The 19,244-nt window shown below is 37.2% G+C and overlaps 1 protein-coding gene across 2 annotated transcripts in view; it reads right to left on the bottom strand.

Moving 5' to 3' along the window:
- The window catches only part of MET (MET proto-oncogene, receptor tyrosine kinase), a 1,562,736-nt gene that overhangs the window by 776,501 nt on the left and 766,991 nt on the right, over positions 1–19,244 (bottom strand). For both annotated transcript variants that reach the window (XM_044088706.1, XM_044088705.1), the window contains exon 5: positions 1,553–1,726. In XM_044088706.1, coding sequence (XP_043944641.1) covers positions 1,553–1,726 — 174 coding nt within the window. The remainder of the gene's footprint in view (positions 1–1,552; positions 1,727–19,244) is intronic.

Genomic DNA, 19,244 nt, shown 5'->3' with positions numbered 1-19,244 from the left:
ATTGCATTCTTAGATGCAAACATAAATACAACCACCTTACTTTGGTGTACAAACTACAGCACCATTTTATTTTGGTGCACAAATTACTACACCACTGCACTTTGGCGTACAAACTTCCAGAAAGGTACCCTTACTTTGGTGTATAAACTACAGTACCACCTTACTTTAGTCTACAAATTATTAAATACTATTTTTTTCTGATTTAGCTGTTATATTAATTTGGTATGCAACAACCATAGAACTCACTGAATGAGTACATAATAAGAAGTTAGCAGTGAGCAGAACACCTAATTATTACATCACATCTAAATACAACTCCTTGCCTATGCACATAAGATCAACATCACCCATGTCAACATTTAAAACTCTCTGCAATCCAATCTTCCAGTCCTTGGTCTCTTCCATTTCTTGTGTAATAAGTTGCTCTATACTTAATCCACACGACATTAGTCAGATAGTATCTTTTCTTTTTTCATTTAAAAACACTAAATTACTATATTTTCTGTAGCTGAATGAGCACCCTACTTGTTTTATGGCTTCTTTCTTCCCCACCTTGTCTTTTTCCCTTACACTAAAAAATAATTCTCTCATATCAAATAACACTTCTAGCATACATTTTTACAGCCAATTACTCACATTTAACTGCATCATAATTTGTAGATATGGTACACATTATAGTTTACTATGTTTAGTGTTTTAGTACTGATGTATGTTATTTTGTTTACACTCTATTTACTGCCTTTCATTCTTCAGTACTGATGTATGTTATTTTGTTTACACTCTGTTTAATGCCCTTCATTCTTCAGTACTGATGTATGTTATTTTGTTTACACTCTGTTTACTGCCCTTCATTCTTCAGTACTGATGTATGTTATTTTGTTTACACTCTGTTTACTGCCCTTCATTCTTCAGTACTGATGTATGTTATTTTGTTTACATTCTGTTTACTGCCCTTCATTCTTCAGTGCTGATGTATGTTACTTTGTTTACACTCTGTTTACTGCCCTTCATTCTTCAGTACTGATGTATGTTATTTTGTTTACACTCTGTTTACTGCCCTTCATTCTTCAGTACTGACGTATGTTATTTTGTTTACACTCTGTTTACTGCCCTTCATTCTTCAGTACTGATGTATGTTATTTTGGTTACACTCTGTTTACTGCCCTTCATTCTTCAGTACTGATGTATGTTATTTTGGTTACACTCTGTTTACTGCCCTTCATTCTTCAGTACTGATGTATGTTATTTTGTTTACACTCTGTTTACTGCCCTTCATTCTTCAGTACTGATGTATGTTATTTTGTTTACACTCTGTTTACTGCCCTTCATTCTTCAGTACTGATGTATTTTTATTTTGTATGCATTTCCTCCAGTTTTACACTCGCATATCTGTTTATTGCAGGTAACTTTAAAAGATATGTGTGTGTGTGTGTGCATGCGTGTGTGTGTGTGTGTGTGTGTGTGTGTGTGTGTATACTAGATGCTTAGATAAGTGCATTTTTGAGGACTCAAGCCTGAAAAACCCACAACAAAGCAGGAATTGATATTGTACCTGTAAAATTGTTGGTGGACAATACTGCTGAGTCCATAACTGTGGATCACATTTCATCCTGGTGGTACAGTTATGCTGGCACCAACCACAACCCATGAAGAATGGTGCAGAGAGACAGTCACTGCAAGCTCTGAAATGGTCACATCCAGGTCCAGATAAAGGGACCTTTGTCACCTACAGAAAAGAAAAAGTACAATAATAGTGATACTTATCACAAAAAAAAACCCAAAAAACAAACAATGTACTTATTCACTTTTTTATTCATGTTTTTGGTTGGACATAATCCTAGTGGGCATAACACATTCTTAACACTGACTCTGGAGAAAACATTGTAAAATAAAGACACAGTCTAAAAGAACAAAATTAAATTCTGATACTGTAAGTAGCAGATCAGTAAACAGTAAGCCATTTTTGAAAAAAAAAATCCGTGATTTTCTGCAAAGGAAGAAGAGAGTCCTGTTTTAAAAATACATCAGGACCTGAAATAAAATATTAGTAGTAATAACTTATTCTGCTCATCTTAGATGCTGGGTTTGCCAGGCTTGAGTAACAGTTCAGCGGACAAACAGTGGTATCCAGTCGCAGAACAAAGAAAGACACAATGTATCTTTTAGTGCCTGTTCCTCTAATAGAAAAATAGTGGTGCAGAACATGAGTGCAAGACATTCTTTGTCAAAACATGAATGACAAAGAAAATGTTAAAAGTGAAGGCTCATGAATTACGGGTTATGCATGAAACAAATTGGTTCATAAGTTTTTGTAGTTTCTGCAAGGGAATCTGAGCTTGTACACAAAAGAAAGCATTCCGAGCAAAAAAATACATAAAAAAGCACAAAAGTACACAAACTGTAGAAAAACAAAGTCGGCACCTTTGGAACCAAACATTGCAACAGCTCAAGTGAATCCTTGTAGTAAATGACCGCAAAACACTTTGCGAGCAGTAAAAACACTTTTTATTTGACTAAAATAACAAATAGATAAGCGCTTTCGTCAAGAACCTTCTTAACTTCATTAGATAAGAGCCAATCCATAGAAACACTAATAAATACCTTCTGCTGGTTCATTAATTAAGTAATAAACCAATCCCATAACATTCACTAAGAAGGACCATCCTGAACTCATGAATATTTATTTTATTTATTTTTATTTTTTTATTTTACATTTGTTAACCGGGTTAGTCTGGCTGAGCTTTTGGCTCATTTTCAGCAGAGACCCGGGGAGAAAAGCTCCTCATTAATAAAATGCAATCTTAAAAAACAGTCTTAAAAAATACTATTAATAACAGCATTTAAATGTCATTAACAAGTGCAAAAGTGCTAAAGTAAATATATTGCACACATATTATATAAAATATGTAAAGTAATATAAAATATGTATATATATATATATATATATATATATATATATATATATATATATTTTTAATATTACCTCTCCAATGCTTTTAGTTTTAACAAACAAGCAAAGGAGAGAGAATCATTTAAACCTGGCCATTGCCCCGCATTTAGACGGACCTGCCAAATTAATTCTTTTTTTTCTAAGAGCAGCTCCCATGGGTCACCTCTTTTATCCAAGTCCACAGTGTCAACAATAAAAAATTTAAAAGAGTGATCTGATTTTTCTGCACAGTGTATACTTAGGGCATTTGTGGATTTTTCCAAGTCTGATATCCCTTAAGTGCTCATAAATTCTATTTTTAAATTTTCTCTTAGTCTTTCCAGTATAGAAACATTCACATAAGTTACACATTGCACAACAAACAACCCTTTCGGTATGGCAGTACACCTTCTTGCTCACCTGTATTCTAAAACCATTCACAAAGAATTCATGACCTTCCATCTCATGACTACATTGAGCACAGGATCCACATTTTTTCATTGAACCTATATGTACAACATTCATGTTAGACTCTAAAATACATTTTAAATTCACCTCTCTCTAGAAAACAATATTTGGTTTAATCCCAACACATTCTCTGATAACCCTATCATTAAGCAATATAGCCCAATTTATAAATAAAATATCCAACACATCCCTACTGTTACTGTGAAAAGTAGTAATAAAAGCACATTTAAAATTTGAATTATGTTCAGCATTGGATTGGGTCGACTCAGTCTCTACATCTACCCCATTTACCAAACAACCATCAGTGGAGGGCATGCCCTGAACAGGGCTCACCTTCTGGTCACCTGACAAAGGTTTAAAAAAAGACCCTTTCTCTTTTATTGACCACTTCAATCATGACTTCATTCAGAAGCCATAACCGGTAACCTCTTTTGGAGAACATAGCTTTCAGATGGTTACACTTGGTGTGGCAATGGAATCAGCATGTGGTGGTCTGTACTCCAACATACTTATGTTGGAATGGGAAAGGAGATTTTTAATGAATACCCCATGGTTTAGGTTGTGTACATTGTATACACGGTTTTTGGATCATGTTTTTATTTGTTGGAGTGGTCTGAGAGAAGAGATCCCTCCATTTTTAGAATACATTAATGGTACAACCACCTATTTAAAGTTCACACATGAGGTTAACAGTGAACAAATAGCATATTTGGATGTTTTATTGAAGAAAGAGTGTCATTTGAAGGCCTTTGTAGCACAAATTCATAGGAAGGCAAATTATTCGAACAGCTTTCTGCATTTTGATAGTGCACCCCCATTTAAACCAAAAAGAGGGGTAGTAAATGGCCAGTTTGTAAGGGCAGCCCAGATGGTCAGCCTGTTTGATAACTTTTTGGATGAGTGTGACCATCTGAAAGTTATGTTCTCCAAAAGAGGTTACCCGTTATGGCTTCTGAATGAAGTCATGATTGAAGTGGTCAATAAATGAGAAAGGGTTTTTTTAAACTCTTGTTATGGGACCAGGAGGTGATTCCTGCCCAGGACATGCCCTCCACTGATGGTTGTTTGGTAAATGGGGTAGATGTAGAGACTGAGTCGACCCAATCCAATGCTGAACATAATTCAAATTTTAAATGTGCTTTTATTACTACTTTTCACAGTAACAGTAGGGATGTGTTGGATATTTTATTTATAAATTGGGCTATATTGCTTAATGATAGAGATATCAGAGAATGTGTTGGTATTAAACCAAATATTGTTTTCAAGAGAAGGATGAATTTAAAATGTATTTTAGAGTCTAATAGAAATGTTGTACATATAGGTTCAATGAAAAAAATGTGGATCCTGTGCTCAGTGTAGCCATGTGATGGAAGGTCATGAATTCTTTGTGAATGGTTTTAGAATGCAAGTGAGCAAGAAAGTTTACTTCCATACTGAAAGGGTTGTTTATTGTGCAGTGTGTAACTTATGTGAATGTTTCTATATTGGAAAGACTGATAGGAAATTTAAAAATAGAATTTATGTGCACTTAAGGGATATCAGACTTGGAAAATCCACAAATGCCTGAAGTAAACACTGGGCAGAAAAATTAGATCACTCTTTTAAATTTTTTATTGTTGACGCTGTGGACTTGGATAAAAGAGGTGGGCCATGGGGGCTGCTCTTGGAAAAGAAAGAATTAATTTGGCAGGTCCATCTAAATGTGGGGCAGTGGCCAGGTTTAAATGATTCTCTCTCCATTGCTTGTTTGTTAAAACTAAAAGCATTGGTACTCAAGCAGTTAAATGGTTTCATTCATACCTTGAAAACAGACAACAAGCAGTGTGCTGGGAGAACAACTTATCCTCCCAGCTCCCAATCACTCTTGGAGTCCCACAAGGATCTATTTTGGGTCCACTCCTCTTTAGCATTTTTATTAATGATCTAGAAACCTCCCTTCCCCAAACCACCTGCATCCAATATGCTGACGATTCAACTCTAATCTGTCATGCTTCCTCTCCAACTGAACTCCAAAACACAACACAAACTGTATTCACCTCAGTGGAAACATGGTTCCACCAACGGTATCTCCTCTTGAACCCTAAAAAACAAAACTACTAGTGTTTACACCTACACATAAGACCCCTCCACTCAATCTCTTACATACCTCTAATAATGGTACGGTCATCACTCCCAACACTTCCACTAAACTCCTAGGTGTAACTATAGATAATAACCTCAACTTTGACACACACATTAACCTAACTATTAAATCTGTAAATAGAAAACTTGGTTTCCTGTATAAAATCAAACCATTTCTCACAGCCTCTGCCAAGATTACTATTGCTCAAACTCACCTGATGTCAATCCTCCTTTATGACTATCCCATATATACAAACTTAACCAAAAGCAGTTTAAATAAACTGGCTACTTCTTACAACAACATAGCCAGATTTGCCACAGGTACCCCATTTAGAACCCACCACTGTCAAAATCTCGGACTACTAGGATGGCTGGAAATACAAAATCAACTACTCTACCAGCAACTCACCTTTATCCACAAAATCTTACACCATCCCAGTAATATCCCTATACTCAGTAACCTCCTCAATCCTTATCAAAACCTTCCAACCCTTCGTTCCGCTAATAGATTACAAGTAGCCACCTTAAAATCTAAAAACAAATCAGGGGACTGTCTGTTTTCTAACTCTGTTGGTAAAACATGGAACAAACTCCCAACTGAACTAACTTCTACCACATCCACCCACCTTTTCAGGAACCAATTAAAAATGTTCTTAAAATCCAAATGGCTTTGCCCATGCACCAAGCCTGACTGATACTATCTTCCCTTCCCTTTAGCTTTTTCGACACCAATTTTTCTACTTCTACTACCTTTCTATGGCTCTCTCTTCTAAAATTATAAATACTTTGCTCTCTTCATACCCTTCAATACTGTGTCAGTTTTCTTACACAACATAATAACTAACTAATGCTTATACTTATCTATGATAAATGCTGCACCAAATGACTGAAACAATAATCTTCAGAATGTTACCCTATTTTGCGTACTGCTGCTGAAAATCAATTGTACATGATTGCATAATTATCTAATAGTATTGTGATTGTATAGGTATCTTTCTGCATTTTGTATTAACTGTTTCTTTCTCAGAGCTTTTCTCCTCAGGCCTCTATTGAAAATGGACATATGTCCAATTAGACTAGCCCGGTCAACAAATGTAAAATAAATAAAAATAAAATAAATAAATAAATTGGAGCGGTAATATTAAATATATATATATATATATATATATATATATATATATATATATATATATATATATACATATTTTTATATATATATATATATTTATTACTTTACATATTTTATATATTATGTGTGTATTATATTTACTTTAGCACTTTTGCACTTGTTAATGACATTTAAATGCTGTTATTTTTAGTATTTTTTAATATTGTTTTTCAAGATTGCATTTCATTAATATTCATAAGTTCAGGGAGGTCCTTCTTAGTGAATGTGATGGGATTGGTTTATTACTTAATTAATGAACTAGCAGAATGTATTTATTAGTGATTTTATGGATTAGCTCTTATTTGATGAAGTTAAGAAGGTTCTTGACGAAAGCTTATCTGTTTTTTATTTTAGTCAAATAAAAAGTGTTTTTACCGCTCGCAAAGCATTTTGCAGTCATTTACTACAAGGATTCACTTGAGCTGTTGCAGTGTGTGGTTCCAGAGGTGCCAAAAATGTGTATGTTACTGCCATATATCCAATAAAATTGACTCCTCATTTTTGATTTGCGCAGGTGTGTTCAATTTATCAGCCTTGAAATGGCCAAACCCATCTGTGTGATATCCCTCATTGATGTGCTAAATTATCCCATTATATTTATTGCCTGTTTGTAGATCTATGTTACTAAATCACTTTTAGAGAACTGCAAGGTTTTGTATTGCTTCAAGGTCCTCAGACATATCAGTATGCATTCTGATGATGACGTAATTTGTTTCATTCATTAAAAGAGAGTATAAACCAACAGATAGTTGCTTCGTTCTTTTATGTCATCTCATCTTTTCTAACAGAAAAGTAGAACAGAAGACTGCAATCAGCACACAACGTCAAAGCTAAGACCCAAGAATGTTTAGCAGTCATGGATATTGGAAGGTGCAGGCCAGGATGGAGGGGAGTAAGGAGCTGCTGGCAGCTTTCTCGTCCTGAAAGGATGTAGGCAGATCTGGTCTGCCACTTGGATGGCAGCTAGTAAGGAGATTGGGTGCTACACTCAAGGAGTTTGGACCTAGTACTCAAGTGCTGTAAACTGGTGCTTGTGCATGCAGCAAATCTTAGAGGTGAAATGGACAGAGAGCTGTGCATGCATTCCCTGATGTTAGGCAGCAATCACAGAGCTCAGAAGAGATGCCAATGAGGATAGGATCTCTCGGACAAGGGGAGATCCACTTGATCCATTGTCTGACTCACTGCACCACCAAATTCTTGCTTTGGATGAGAGAATAGGTATGCTTCACCTAGGGAAAATGGGCTTTTATCTCACATTAAGGAAAGGGAGGGGTTCAATCTCTACTTGGAAGGTGAAAACTAATGAGCTCCAATGGGAAACAAATGATTATTAGGACCCTCTCTCTGTCTCATGGCCCACTGTGATCCAGGATATAAGGAGACTGGCAAGCTTACCACATGGGTCCAGTGAAACTCTGGTGAGCTTACCACATGGATCCAGTGACACTCTGGTGAGCTTACCACATGGATCCAGTGACACTCTGGTGAGCTCACCACATGTGTCCAATGAGACTCTGGTAAGCTCACTAGCTGGGTCCAGTGAGAATCTGGTGAGCTCACCACATGAGACTCTAGTGAGCTCACCATCTGGGTCCAGTGATACTCTGTTGAGCTCACCATATTGGTCCAGTGAGGCTCTGATGAGCTCATCACATGGATCCAGTGAGACTCTGGTGAGCTCACCACATGGATCCAGTGACAATCTGGTGAGCTCACCACATGGATCCATTGAGGGTCTGGTGAGCCCATCACATGGGTCCAGTGAGACTCTGGTGAGCTCACCACATGGATCCAGTGAGACTCTGGTGAGCTCATCACATGAGTATAGTGAGGCTATCCCAGAAGGAGGAATAAATGGAAAACTGGGCAATGAGGAGACAAAAAAAAAAATCTTCAAAGCTAAGTAACACTTTTAGATTTCATGTTAAGTCTGTTATTAAAAGGAGCAACATAAGAGAAAATACATTTAATACAGCAACAGAAGCCACAAAAAGCTTAACATTTAAACATATAGAAAAAAACAAACTTTTTTTGAGCTTCTAGTTGTTTAACATTTGAAATATACTATAACACACAACATACAATCCTATTCTGGAAGAAGCACGTACCTTTAATTTTAGAACCATGCACAAGCACTCAGCATAACAAGAAATGATGCACTAACTGTTTTATTTCTAAAAATTTACTGCTTTATTATTATAAATATTAGAAAAGTCAATATACGATGCCTATGACACTTCAAAAAGATTAGATGACAAATTCCAAGAAATTTTAGATAACTCGTGCATGAATCGTGCCATCCCAAATAGAATCAAGACGCTCTCCTCCAAAAAAAGGAAGCCAATCTGGTGGTCCCCTGCTATACACAAACTATACAACAGAAGAAAGAAACTGTTGCAGAAAAGAGGAAAATCCCAGGATGCAAAAAGCTCCCTTACCAGCCTCAGTAAGAAGCTGAGATCCCTCATAAAATCCTCCAAAGTTAGTTACGAAAATAAAATTGCCAAAGATTCCAAAGACAACCACAAGGCATTCTATAACTATGTCAAGAATCTAAATGGCAATGCTCAGATCTGCTCTGAGCTACAACAGAATGGCATTAAATATACTGATCCCAAGGATATTGCCAATATCCTGGCAGATCGATTTAGTGCCAACTTCACCTCCCTCTCACCCCCTAAAGGGCCCATCTCAATACCAAAAGATTGCCAAATTCCGGTAATCACGGCCACACAGGTAGAAACTGCACTCTCCAAAGCTAAGAATACAGCATCCATGGGACCAGATGACATCCCGGGCTGTGTACTACATGAACTACAAAATGAACTGGCACATCACCTAAGTGTCATGTTTAATCATGGCCTCACCTCAGGCTTCATGTCCAACTGAGTGGTGCACAGCTACAGTTATCCCACTCCACAACGAGGGGATCCACCTTTGGTCCTGGGAACTACCATCCCATCAGTCTGATGAGCCTGATCTGCAAGGGCATGGAACGCATTATCATGGAACTTATAAACAAAGACATTGGCAACCTACAAACACTGGACCCCACCCAGTTTGGGTTCGTGAAGGGCCCATCTTGTCTCCTGAACCTGATTGACTTCTTCAAATCAGTCTCCAGAGCAGTGGATGAGGGTAAGGCAGTCCACACAGCCTGTCTGGAACTTGCCAAGGCCTTCGACACCATCCCCCACTCTGGAATCATAGATAAACTTACTAAGCTAGGCATACATCCCTATGTCACTCGGGTTGCATATCGTCTACTCAGTGGATCTCAGCTTAACATACAAGGCCATGTCAAACCCTGAGCTGTTGGACATGCTCCACTTAAAGAAATCCCAATCCCTCAGAGCCACACGCTCCAGGGATCTTAACCTTGTCATCACAATGAACAAAACATCCTGGAGGGATAGGTTCCTGACCCAGAGACTCCCCATACTCTGGAATAGACTGCCCATACATGTCAAGCAGAGCGCCTCCTTGGCCCTCTTCAAAAGGAACTTTGACGATTGGATGGGAGAAAGAAAATTCACCCCAGGGATCACGTCAGTCGCCCTGCTAGACAGGGGTCTAGGGAAGTAAATATTGTGGGAAGAAATATCCAGGGAATTGTTATGGCTAGGCTTGTATAGGCCCTAGGGCTGATGGCCTAGTACAACCTATGAACCTATGAACCTATGAACTAGTCATTGATCTAGTAAGATATCGCTATCACTATCCTCTCTATTCCTCCCTTTCCTATTATCCTAGCTCACTTAACTGCTCCGTATTGTACAATTACCCTCTGAAGATAACCCAATGTGTTATGTAAATTCATTCAGATGTTTTATTGTATATTTCTTTGCTATGTTTTTTCTTCAGTGTTATAATGCCTCTTACTATATTGTACTGTGGAGCTTTATCTACATTTGCTTAACTGTTTTATTGTATATTTTCACTTTATTCATCTTCAGTTTTGTACATGTTCTTGCTTACTTGTACTGTGGAGCTTTTCTCCCCGGGCCTCCACTGAAAAAGGACTTTTGCTCAGATGGACTATCCTGGTTAACAAATGTCAAATAAATAAATAAATAAATATTGATTCACTGTGATTCTAAAAACTACATATATCACCAAAACAACATACATATCCAGTCCAGCATGATAAAAATCCTATGTCCATTTTCACATAACTATATTGGCATATATGTGGGAAGAAGCCACCCCCAGAGCCACTACCCTAATTTTGTTGATAAAATTCACTGTTGAAATATAAGAAAGTATTTTTTGATTTATTTGACTAGTTGATTATATTAATAGCTCAACAAATTTTCATAAGTTTTCCCATACACATACTAAAAATGAGGTTAACATTTTAGATGTCACCATCTCCAAGACAACAAGACTTAGTATTTGCATATGAGCGAGACCACATGATCAGTATGTTTTTGGTCAGGGACTGCCCCTTGCATTTATTGACAGAATTAGCAGAAAAGGTTACCCTTGAAAGGAATAATAAGATCAAATGCTCTGTAATGGGATGAATTGTGGACCGTACGATCATTTAAGTAATTCAAACAATCGAGGTTTTGAAGAGCTGTGGTTTTACTGTTTAGTTTGAATTTAACCCAGGTTAAACAATGTGTGAATAAGAACTGGGTTATGCTTAAAACAGATGATATTATGATTTCTGTTTTTGTACAAGAACTCCTGTTTGTTTACAAATGAAGTAAGAATCTGAAAAAATAGATTTGAATATGGTGGGGGTGAACATAAAGCCTCTAATTCCTTATACGGCCAATTTGGTACTTATAAATGTGGACAATGTAATGACTGTTTACAATGACACTATTCCCATGTGCTATAAAGTGGTCCCATTAACACTACACTGTTACATCAGCTATGGCACTTATGGGGTGATATACATAGTCGTGTGTAAATATGCCAGGCTTTTTATGTGGGAAAACTGAATGGCTATTCAGTAAGAGAGTTTATGAGCATATTATTATGATATTGCCAAAAACAATGTCAATACTGCCCTCTTCAAACACACATTAAGTTGCCCTGGTCCTACTAACATTAAATTTGGAGTAATTGACATCGCCAAGAAAAATCCCAGAAGCAGATCATGGGAAACTCGAATTGAATTTATGAAATTATTGTGGCAACTTAGGATGAATTCTGCCACTCCACCTTGGCTGAATGAACATATTTACACAGTTCCATCAATAGTGTATTGAAACTTGGATCAGCCAAATTATGATTTTTTTATTTATGTTTAACAAGGTTTTTTTAATATTATTTCTTTATATCCTTGGCAACTTTATAATTTAATAATGTAAATACACATTTTCTTAAGTTTATATATAAATTTTATTTTTATAGATGTATTATATTTACATTCATATGCATGTTAGGTTGATGAATTACTTTTAAGAAGGAAATTATAGTTTAGTACAAATAGATTTATGGATATGTTCTTAAATCAATTGTGATGTGATACCTGTATGTAATGTATGGTGATGTCACTGTGATTTTAAAAGTTTTTCTTATGTGTTTTTGTATTCATTTGTTATTTATTTAGGGATATTTTTGATGTAGATGATTTTATGTATAAATAGCTGTTGAATTCTGAATACTTTAGTTCTGAGGAAGTCTTTTTAAATGAAGAAAGAGCTGAACTAAAGCAATAAAGTGTTGCTTCAATATAAAGTTCTGTGTTCCTTGTCACTGATCTTTAGTTTCATTTAATTTTTGGATTACAGAGATGAAATCAAGCATAGAATAAATTAGAAATTAACTTAGTAGGGCACTTTACCATCTACCTTATTTAGTTAAATGATTATTATGTTTTTGGTAGGATTATTTAAATGTAAATCATTTCTACAACTTTTGCCAGAAACCCATTTAATACAATAAATTATAAACATGTTGATTTTACGTGGAAACTGATGAGGACTGCTGAGACTGCAGAAAATGCAGGTTCAGCTTTGCAATGTTCTTGTGCATGCTTCATCTGTCACTGCAAACAAATCACCAAGAGAAGCCTGCAGGAATATTGTCTCAGTGCAATAGTCACTGCTGAAAGTTAGGTGAATGTTGTGACGAATTAAGTAGATTTAAATGCTTTAACAATGACCGCCCTAAAGTCAGTGACCTTGCTGGGTACCTGAAAGCAGAGAGTAATTATTCAGTAACCTGTAGGAATCTAAGAAATTTTCAAACTGATTTATTTGATGTGTAATCCATAGGACTGAACCACAGCCAGAAAGAACAACCTCAATCAACCTAGACAAATGTCTGGAATAAACATCTTCTAAAATACTTTTTCCATAACCAGCTATTTGCAGGCTATATTTCTGTTGTTGCATTAAATGGACTTTGATGCTGAATTCATGGAGATGTAAATAATTGATCACATGGGATGTTATAAAGTAAAAGAAAAGTGACTTGAAGCAAAGCTACTGTTATGAAATTGTCTAAGGTTAAATAATTTATTTTAGCTGACCAACTCAACAAACAAAGCAATTTACTAATTCAGACTTAGAGACTAATAACCAGCATGACTATTTAATTATAATGGCTTCTTATGAGATGACACTGAAATGCTTCTTAATACCTGGAAATACGTTACTTTGAAACCTGTAGTGTTGTTTTCTTGCTTGAAATCTGTTACTATGCTGACTAAAATACTAGCTGATTTTCAGGGTTAGCTATGAAACTATGCCAAAGTACTTTGCCATGATAATTATCTGACAAGCCATTGTTAAATGTAATTATAATTTCCTGTCTAAAATATATACAAAGTATACATTCAGCAAATTCCTGGATAGATGTGGTCTGCAAGGCTGTCTATGCAAAAAATCTGCTCATGTTAAAATGCAAGGCAGTGACAGAAAGACAAGGCATCCATTGGTCACACCAGTGGTCCAGGTTTAGAAACATACAAAGTACAAAGGAAAGGTACTTCTTAACAAATTAATGCACCTGTTTAAGAAAGCTGCAAAAGGAAAAAAAATACTGTTTAACGAGAGGGTAAGAGGTACGGAGAAGAACAAGTCAGAGTATATTAATATATATAGACAGACAGACAGATATAGCTATAGAGATATATTCTAAGATTATATGAGAAAACCACAATGCTCACCACAAAATAATATTTCAGTAGCTGCCTATACCTTTCCCCTTCACAAAGGTTAACTGCAATCTGCCAGGCTGTCTGTTTAGACCCATTATGATCAGGACTCAAGTGCTCATGTGTAGAAATGCTGTGGTTGTTATTATCAGTTAGTGATGTGGAGTAATGAGAAAATTGTATAATGTTTGTTAATGTTAATTTGTTAATACAGTTGATTACTTTTGTATAAATGTAAATTTGCCTATGTCACAAGTGATAATTCAATAAAAGTGTTTAAAAAATGATGCCTGAGTGGGGGATTGTGTCAAAGGCCTTGGCCAAGTCGAGATATGCAGCATGTACAGTTTTGCTTAAATCTAGGGCTTTGGTGACACTCTCGAAGAAGTCCACCAGGTTTAATAGGCATGATCTGCCCTGAATGAAGCCAAACTGGGTTGGGTCAAGAGTATGGAGTCACCTATATCTTTGTTGATGGGGTCCATGATGATTCTTTACATGGCCTTACAGATAAGGCTGGTTAGACTTATGGGTCTATAGTTCCCAGGGTTAGTTGAAAGACCCACTTTGTACAAGGGGATTACTGTTGCTGTTTTCCACTCTACTGAGACAAAGCGAGTACATAGACTGTGGTTGAAGACAGTGCACAGTGGATCTGCTAACTCCTGTTTTAGATGATTTAATAGGCAGCCTAGGATGTTATCTGGTCCCATAGAGGCTGTGTTTTTGGCCTTGGAGAGTGTGATTATGATCTGCTGTTTGATGATACTGGGTAGAGTACTGGTGTCAGGTACGCTTTTGGGGTATGGTTGGTGGGGACAGTGGGGTGACGTTTTCCCCAAACCTGTCTGCTAGCAGGTTGGTGATGTCCTCAGGTTCAGTATAAGTGGTACTGTCCACTACTAATTCAGCACAAAGCTGGGCCTTCACTTTTTGATTTTGCACATAGCTAAAGAATGCCTTGTGATTATCCTTAGCTAGAGATGCTAATTTAGTTTTGTAAATGGCTTTAGAGGATTTTACACAGTGTCTAATTTACTTATTCAAGCTGTGGGGGTGATCCTCTTCTGCTGACTCTGTTCCCTTTTATTCTTTTACAGCAGTTTTTTTCTCTTGTTGTATAATCTATTTATGCTAAGATGCCCACCAGGGTGGATTTTTTTTGTGAGGACCTTGTTTTGATCAGTTCAGGTATGGCTGAGTGTATACATTTTTATGGGTTTATACAGGGCATTTGTGAACAACTCAGTATAGGAGTCATTGCTGTCAGTGGTGACAGGGGGTTTGAAACTATTTATACCATCCCTTAGGAGACTATAGTTTGCATTGGAGAAATATTTCCACCTTTTTGCTCGGGGGAGGGGGGGTGTTGGGTATAATTATTACTTTGAACAAGACTGATTTATGATCAGACTTTACGAGGGAGGGTCCCACACATGGGGTGGTGCAGTGATCCCCCATGTTGCTGAGTACTAGGTCAAGGACATTAGAGCCCTTTGTAGGGGTACTGCCTATCTGTTCCGGAGCATTTGTGTTCTTAGGGCAAGTTTGTTTGTTCTCATATATGTTTCCCAGTCGATGGAAGGATAGTTAAAGTCACCCAAGACCAGGGTGTTTGACTGTATTGTGAGTGACTCAAGTAGGTGCAGGTAGGTATTGTGGGTTTTGTGCTCCATGACGGGGACTCTGTAGCTAACAGTGAAATGGAGGGGGGTCTTTCCTATAGTTAGTTGGACTTGGAGTAACTCTAGGGAGTCATACTGTTTAACCAGTCTTGAGGAGTATTTGTTTTTAGTAAAGATGGGTACACCATCTCCTTTGGTTCTTTCATGTTTATTTTGAGGTCTGAACTTGTGGAAAGCATTGTAGCCTTGCATGGCTGGGGTACTCTCTGTAGCCTTGAACCATGTCTCTGTGACTGCACAGGCATCAGTGCCTCCCAAAGTGAGGAGTGCTTCCAGTGAGTGTAGTGTCTGATTTAAACTCCTAGAATTAAGCAGCATAACCTTGAGATTGTCTCTAGAGGATATTTTTATGTTGGAAATTTTGTTCTTACATTGCCTAAAAAAAGGCACGATAGGGGAGGCAAGTACATTTTCCAGTACCCGAAAGCCAAGAGGTGACAGGTGAAGACCAACACTGGCAAAGAAGTATGGTCTGTTGACCATATAATCCATGGCTGACAAGTACTAGATCCCCCTGGAGTGACAGCAAAAGCTGAGCCAATTGTTGAAAACGATCATTTTTTGTTAGTATTGTGGCATCATCCTGGGTGGGTGAAGGTAGAATGCTGCTTAAAGCTATGGACATACCAGCGTGGGACACATACTTTGAAAGCTAATTCATGTCTCTCCTCATATAGTCCAGTGAGGTATGTCTCAAGTCATTCACTCCAACATGGGCTATTACTGTGTCATAATGGTGCTTGTTGTTGACAGTTGTTGAGTTTGTGTGTGATCTGGCAGATCCTGGTACCTGACAGACAGCTGACTGTGACCTTCTCCTTATCCAGCCTGGTTAGGGGGACATCAGTGTGTCTCACTCTGTCACCTATGACCAAGACATTTGGTTTAGAGGTGTTTTGCCTTAGGGGCTTATGTCTGTGATGTAATAGCCAGGTGTTACATGTGTAAATGTCTGTGAAAATAGTCTATATGTTGTCTGCACATTGAGTCTGGAAATACGGAATTTCGTTCAGTTTTTGCACTTGTGTGATTACTGAATGACAATAAAGTTAACTTTGACTTTGACAGTTGTTTTTATGTGTAGTGGATTCACTATCTACTGTATTGTGTGCATAAAGTTTGTGCTTGTGAGGTCTCTGCTTTTTTGGTAAACTTCTAGTGAGTACCTATGCATATGTGGGTTTATATGTTATGCACTTGGTTGAGAGACCACTGATTCCAGATTCATAGTATAGATACATCTCTCACATGTTGTACTTGTATGTTTTAGGAGTAATAGGTTGTCAGTAAACATGAGGCAATTGCTACATGGCCTCAGGATGCCCATAAATTGTCCATCCATTATGTTTGGTGTATTCTGTAATAAGTAGAGGAGGTGGGCATGATGGACCAGGTTCTGCTGTAGGACTAGTAAAATCTGCTGATCTATGGGGAGGTTAAGGAGTACAGACCTGAGTTGATGCCTCAAAATGCATATCTGAGTTGCAGTCTGGGCAACAGTGTGCAACTGTGTTGAGCAGGGAAGCTTAAGAGGATTCTCTAGCCATTATCAATGGAAAATTTGTCTTTATAAGTGCCTGTGTCTGTACATGCCAGTGCCAACCCCCACTGTGTGGTGTATAGAAATGCACAAATGTGGTGCTTAAATGCAAATGGAATTAAACAGTCTAAACTTAAACTATCCAAAGGGAGAACCCAAAACTGAGCCCTTTTCCAACAATCCCCAACTCAAATGGGTCCTGGGCACCTGGATGACTGGTTTTAGTGCTCAGTAAATGCCTAACAGTCTAGAAAAAGCAATCAGGCAGCAACAATGATAAAATATAACAAAGTTCACGCAGGAAACAAATGAAAAGTGCAGTGCAAGCTTTAGATATACTTACGCAGCTCTGTCAAACATAGGTAATATAACATGCAGGTAGAGTCCGCAGCACAGCATTGATACAAGTGGGCTTGTCAATACTGACATACACACAGTGTAGATGTATATTTAAGTTTTAAGTTTAAGTTAGCATGTAATCATGTAAATTTTAAGAAAAGCATATAATATACATGGGTGTACTGGGAGTTTATTGATGTCTGACAATAGGAGTTAAAGAAATTATGGATACTAAACATAACTACATGAATATTGATGTATTGCTGAAATATTTAAACTGCTTATTTTCAATCTTCTTATATACTGAACTGCAGCAGCGTAACAAAAAGTCATGTTGCATTTGTATAACGTAATCAATAACTTGATCATGATTTAGATGAATACCTTTCAACATCTTTCCATTTTCATTGCAATTTTGTATCATTCACCTACGAGATCTACAGTCTCTAGTAAAAGATACTTGCCATACCTCTGTCAATACTTGTGATACTAAAATGAAATTGGTCATTTCTTTAGCATCCATACATAAATAAAAGCATCAGGGTATTTGTTGACTAATTTAGGAGGTTTGTTACTAAGAGGCAGAGGTATTTGGCTGAACCTCTATCACTATTTGCTGATGCTAAAATGAAACTGGTAGTTTCTTTAACATCCATGTATGCAACTACCAATAAAACAAACCCACTGATGCGGGGGGCATCCCCCCACACAACCCTATGTGGAGGGCTTTGTCCCCCACACCCCCCTTAATAAATATACCAACTCCGAGAATGGACTACCATGGGGGTAAGGGGCAAAGTTCTGGTAGATGGCCAAATGGTTACTTACTGTGCAGGAAACACCGGCTTTCCATTTGTTGGTAATGTGACGTGGCGGCAAAGTTAGTGCCCGTGAAGTGGGCGATCAATAAACTAAAGGAAACCCACACAAACACACACACATATATATATATATATATATATATATATATATATATATATATATATATATATATATACACATACACTGTGTGTGTGTGTGTGTGTGTGTGTGTGTGTGTGTGTGTGTGTGTGTGTCCTCATCATGACAGTAATAGTGATAGTGGTGCTGTCCATATTTATTCCTTGTTCTATGAATCCATTTAATAAAATATATCAGTGAATGCAGTTTTACAGGACAAGTTGATTTTAGTTTTATGGTGATACTGCAATGAGGCTAGTTTTAGCTTTGTCTTTTGCCAACTTCAGTATGAATTATTGGGAGAATTAATTTACTTTGGGTCTGTAGAACCCACCTTTTGTGAAGAATATTTATTCTAAGAGTTTTTGTTTGTCAATGAGTTTTACTAGCAATGAATAGGTATTATGAATTTTAATAAAACTAATGGTGCCAGTATCCTGAAAATAGTCAAAACACTTGGGATAGTTGTTGACAGTTGTTGACAGCTCAAAATATTTTATGTCTACTAAGTTAAATTCTAGTTTTTACTGGATTCAGAGACAACACTGGTTATTGTGAATGTATGCTAGCAACATAAAAATTTTCTATTGAGTTTCTGAAATGTGGTTAAAGGATGTTTTACTTGACACTTTTAAAAGACAGATTTCTTGAAAGTGAAAGTGGTATAACAATTCCATTGGAAAAAAACCCACAACAATTGCAGAGTCAGTGGTCACGAAACTGCACTTTCGCTGAAGTATAGTCACTTTTGCAGGGCACCTGCACCTCCTCCCATGTGGCCAGCCCCCCCCCCTTTACTTTAATATTCTCACTCTGAGATCACACTACAGTGGGGAAAAGGAATATCCCCCACCCCCACTGTGTACCACATCAGCATAGTTTTGCTTAGCTGTACATCAACACAAACCTGATGATGTACTAAGTCAGTCAGCAAA

This window comes from Protopterus annectens, chromosome 11.part0 (assembly GCF_019279795.1).
Source record: "Protopterus annectens isolate FY-2018-M chromosome 11.part0, PAN1.0, whole genome shotgun sequence".
In the NCBI taxonomy this organism is placed as follows: Eukaryota; Metazoa; Chordata; order Ceratodontiformes; family Protopteridae; genus Protopterus; species Protopterus annectens.
Note: the sequence above shows the minus strand (reverse complement) of the source record. Positions and strands in the feature narration are given on the sequence as shown.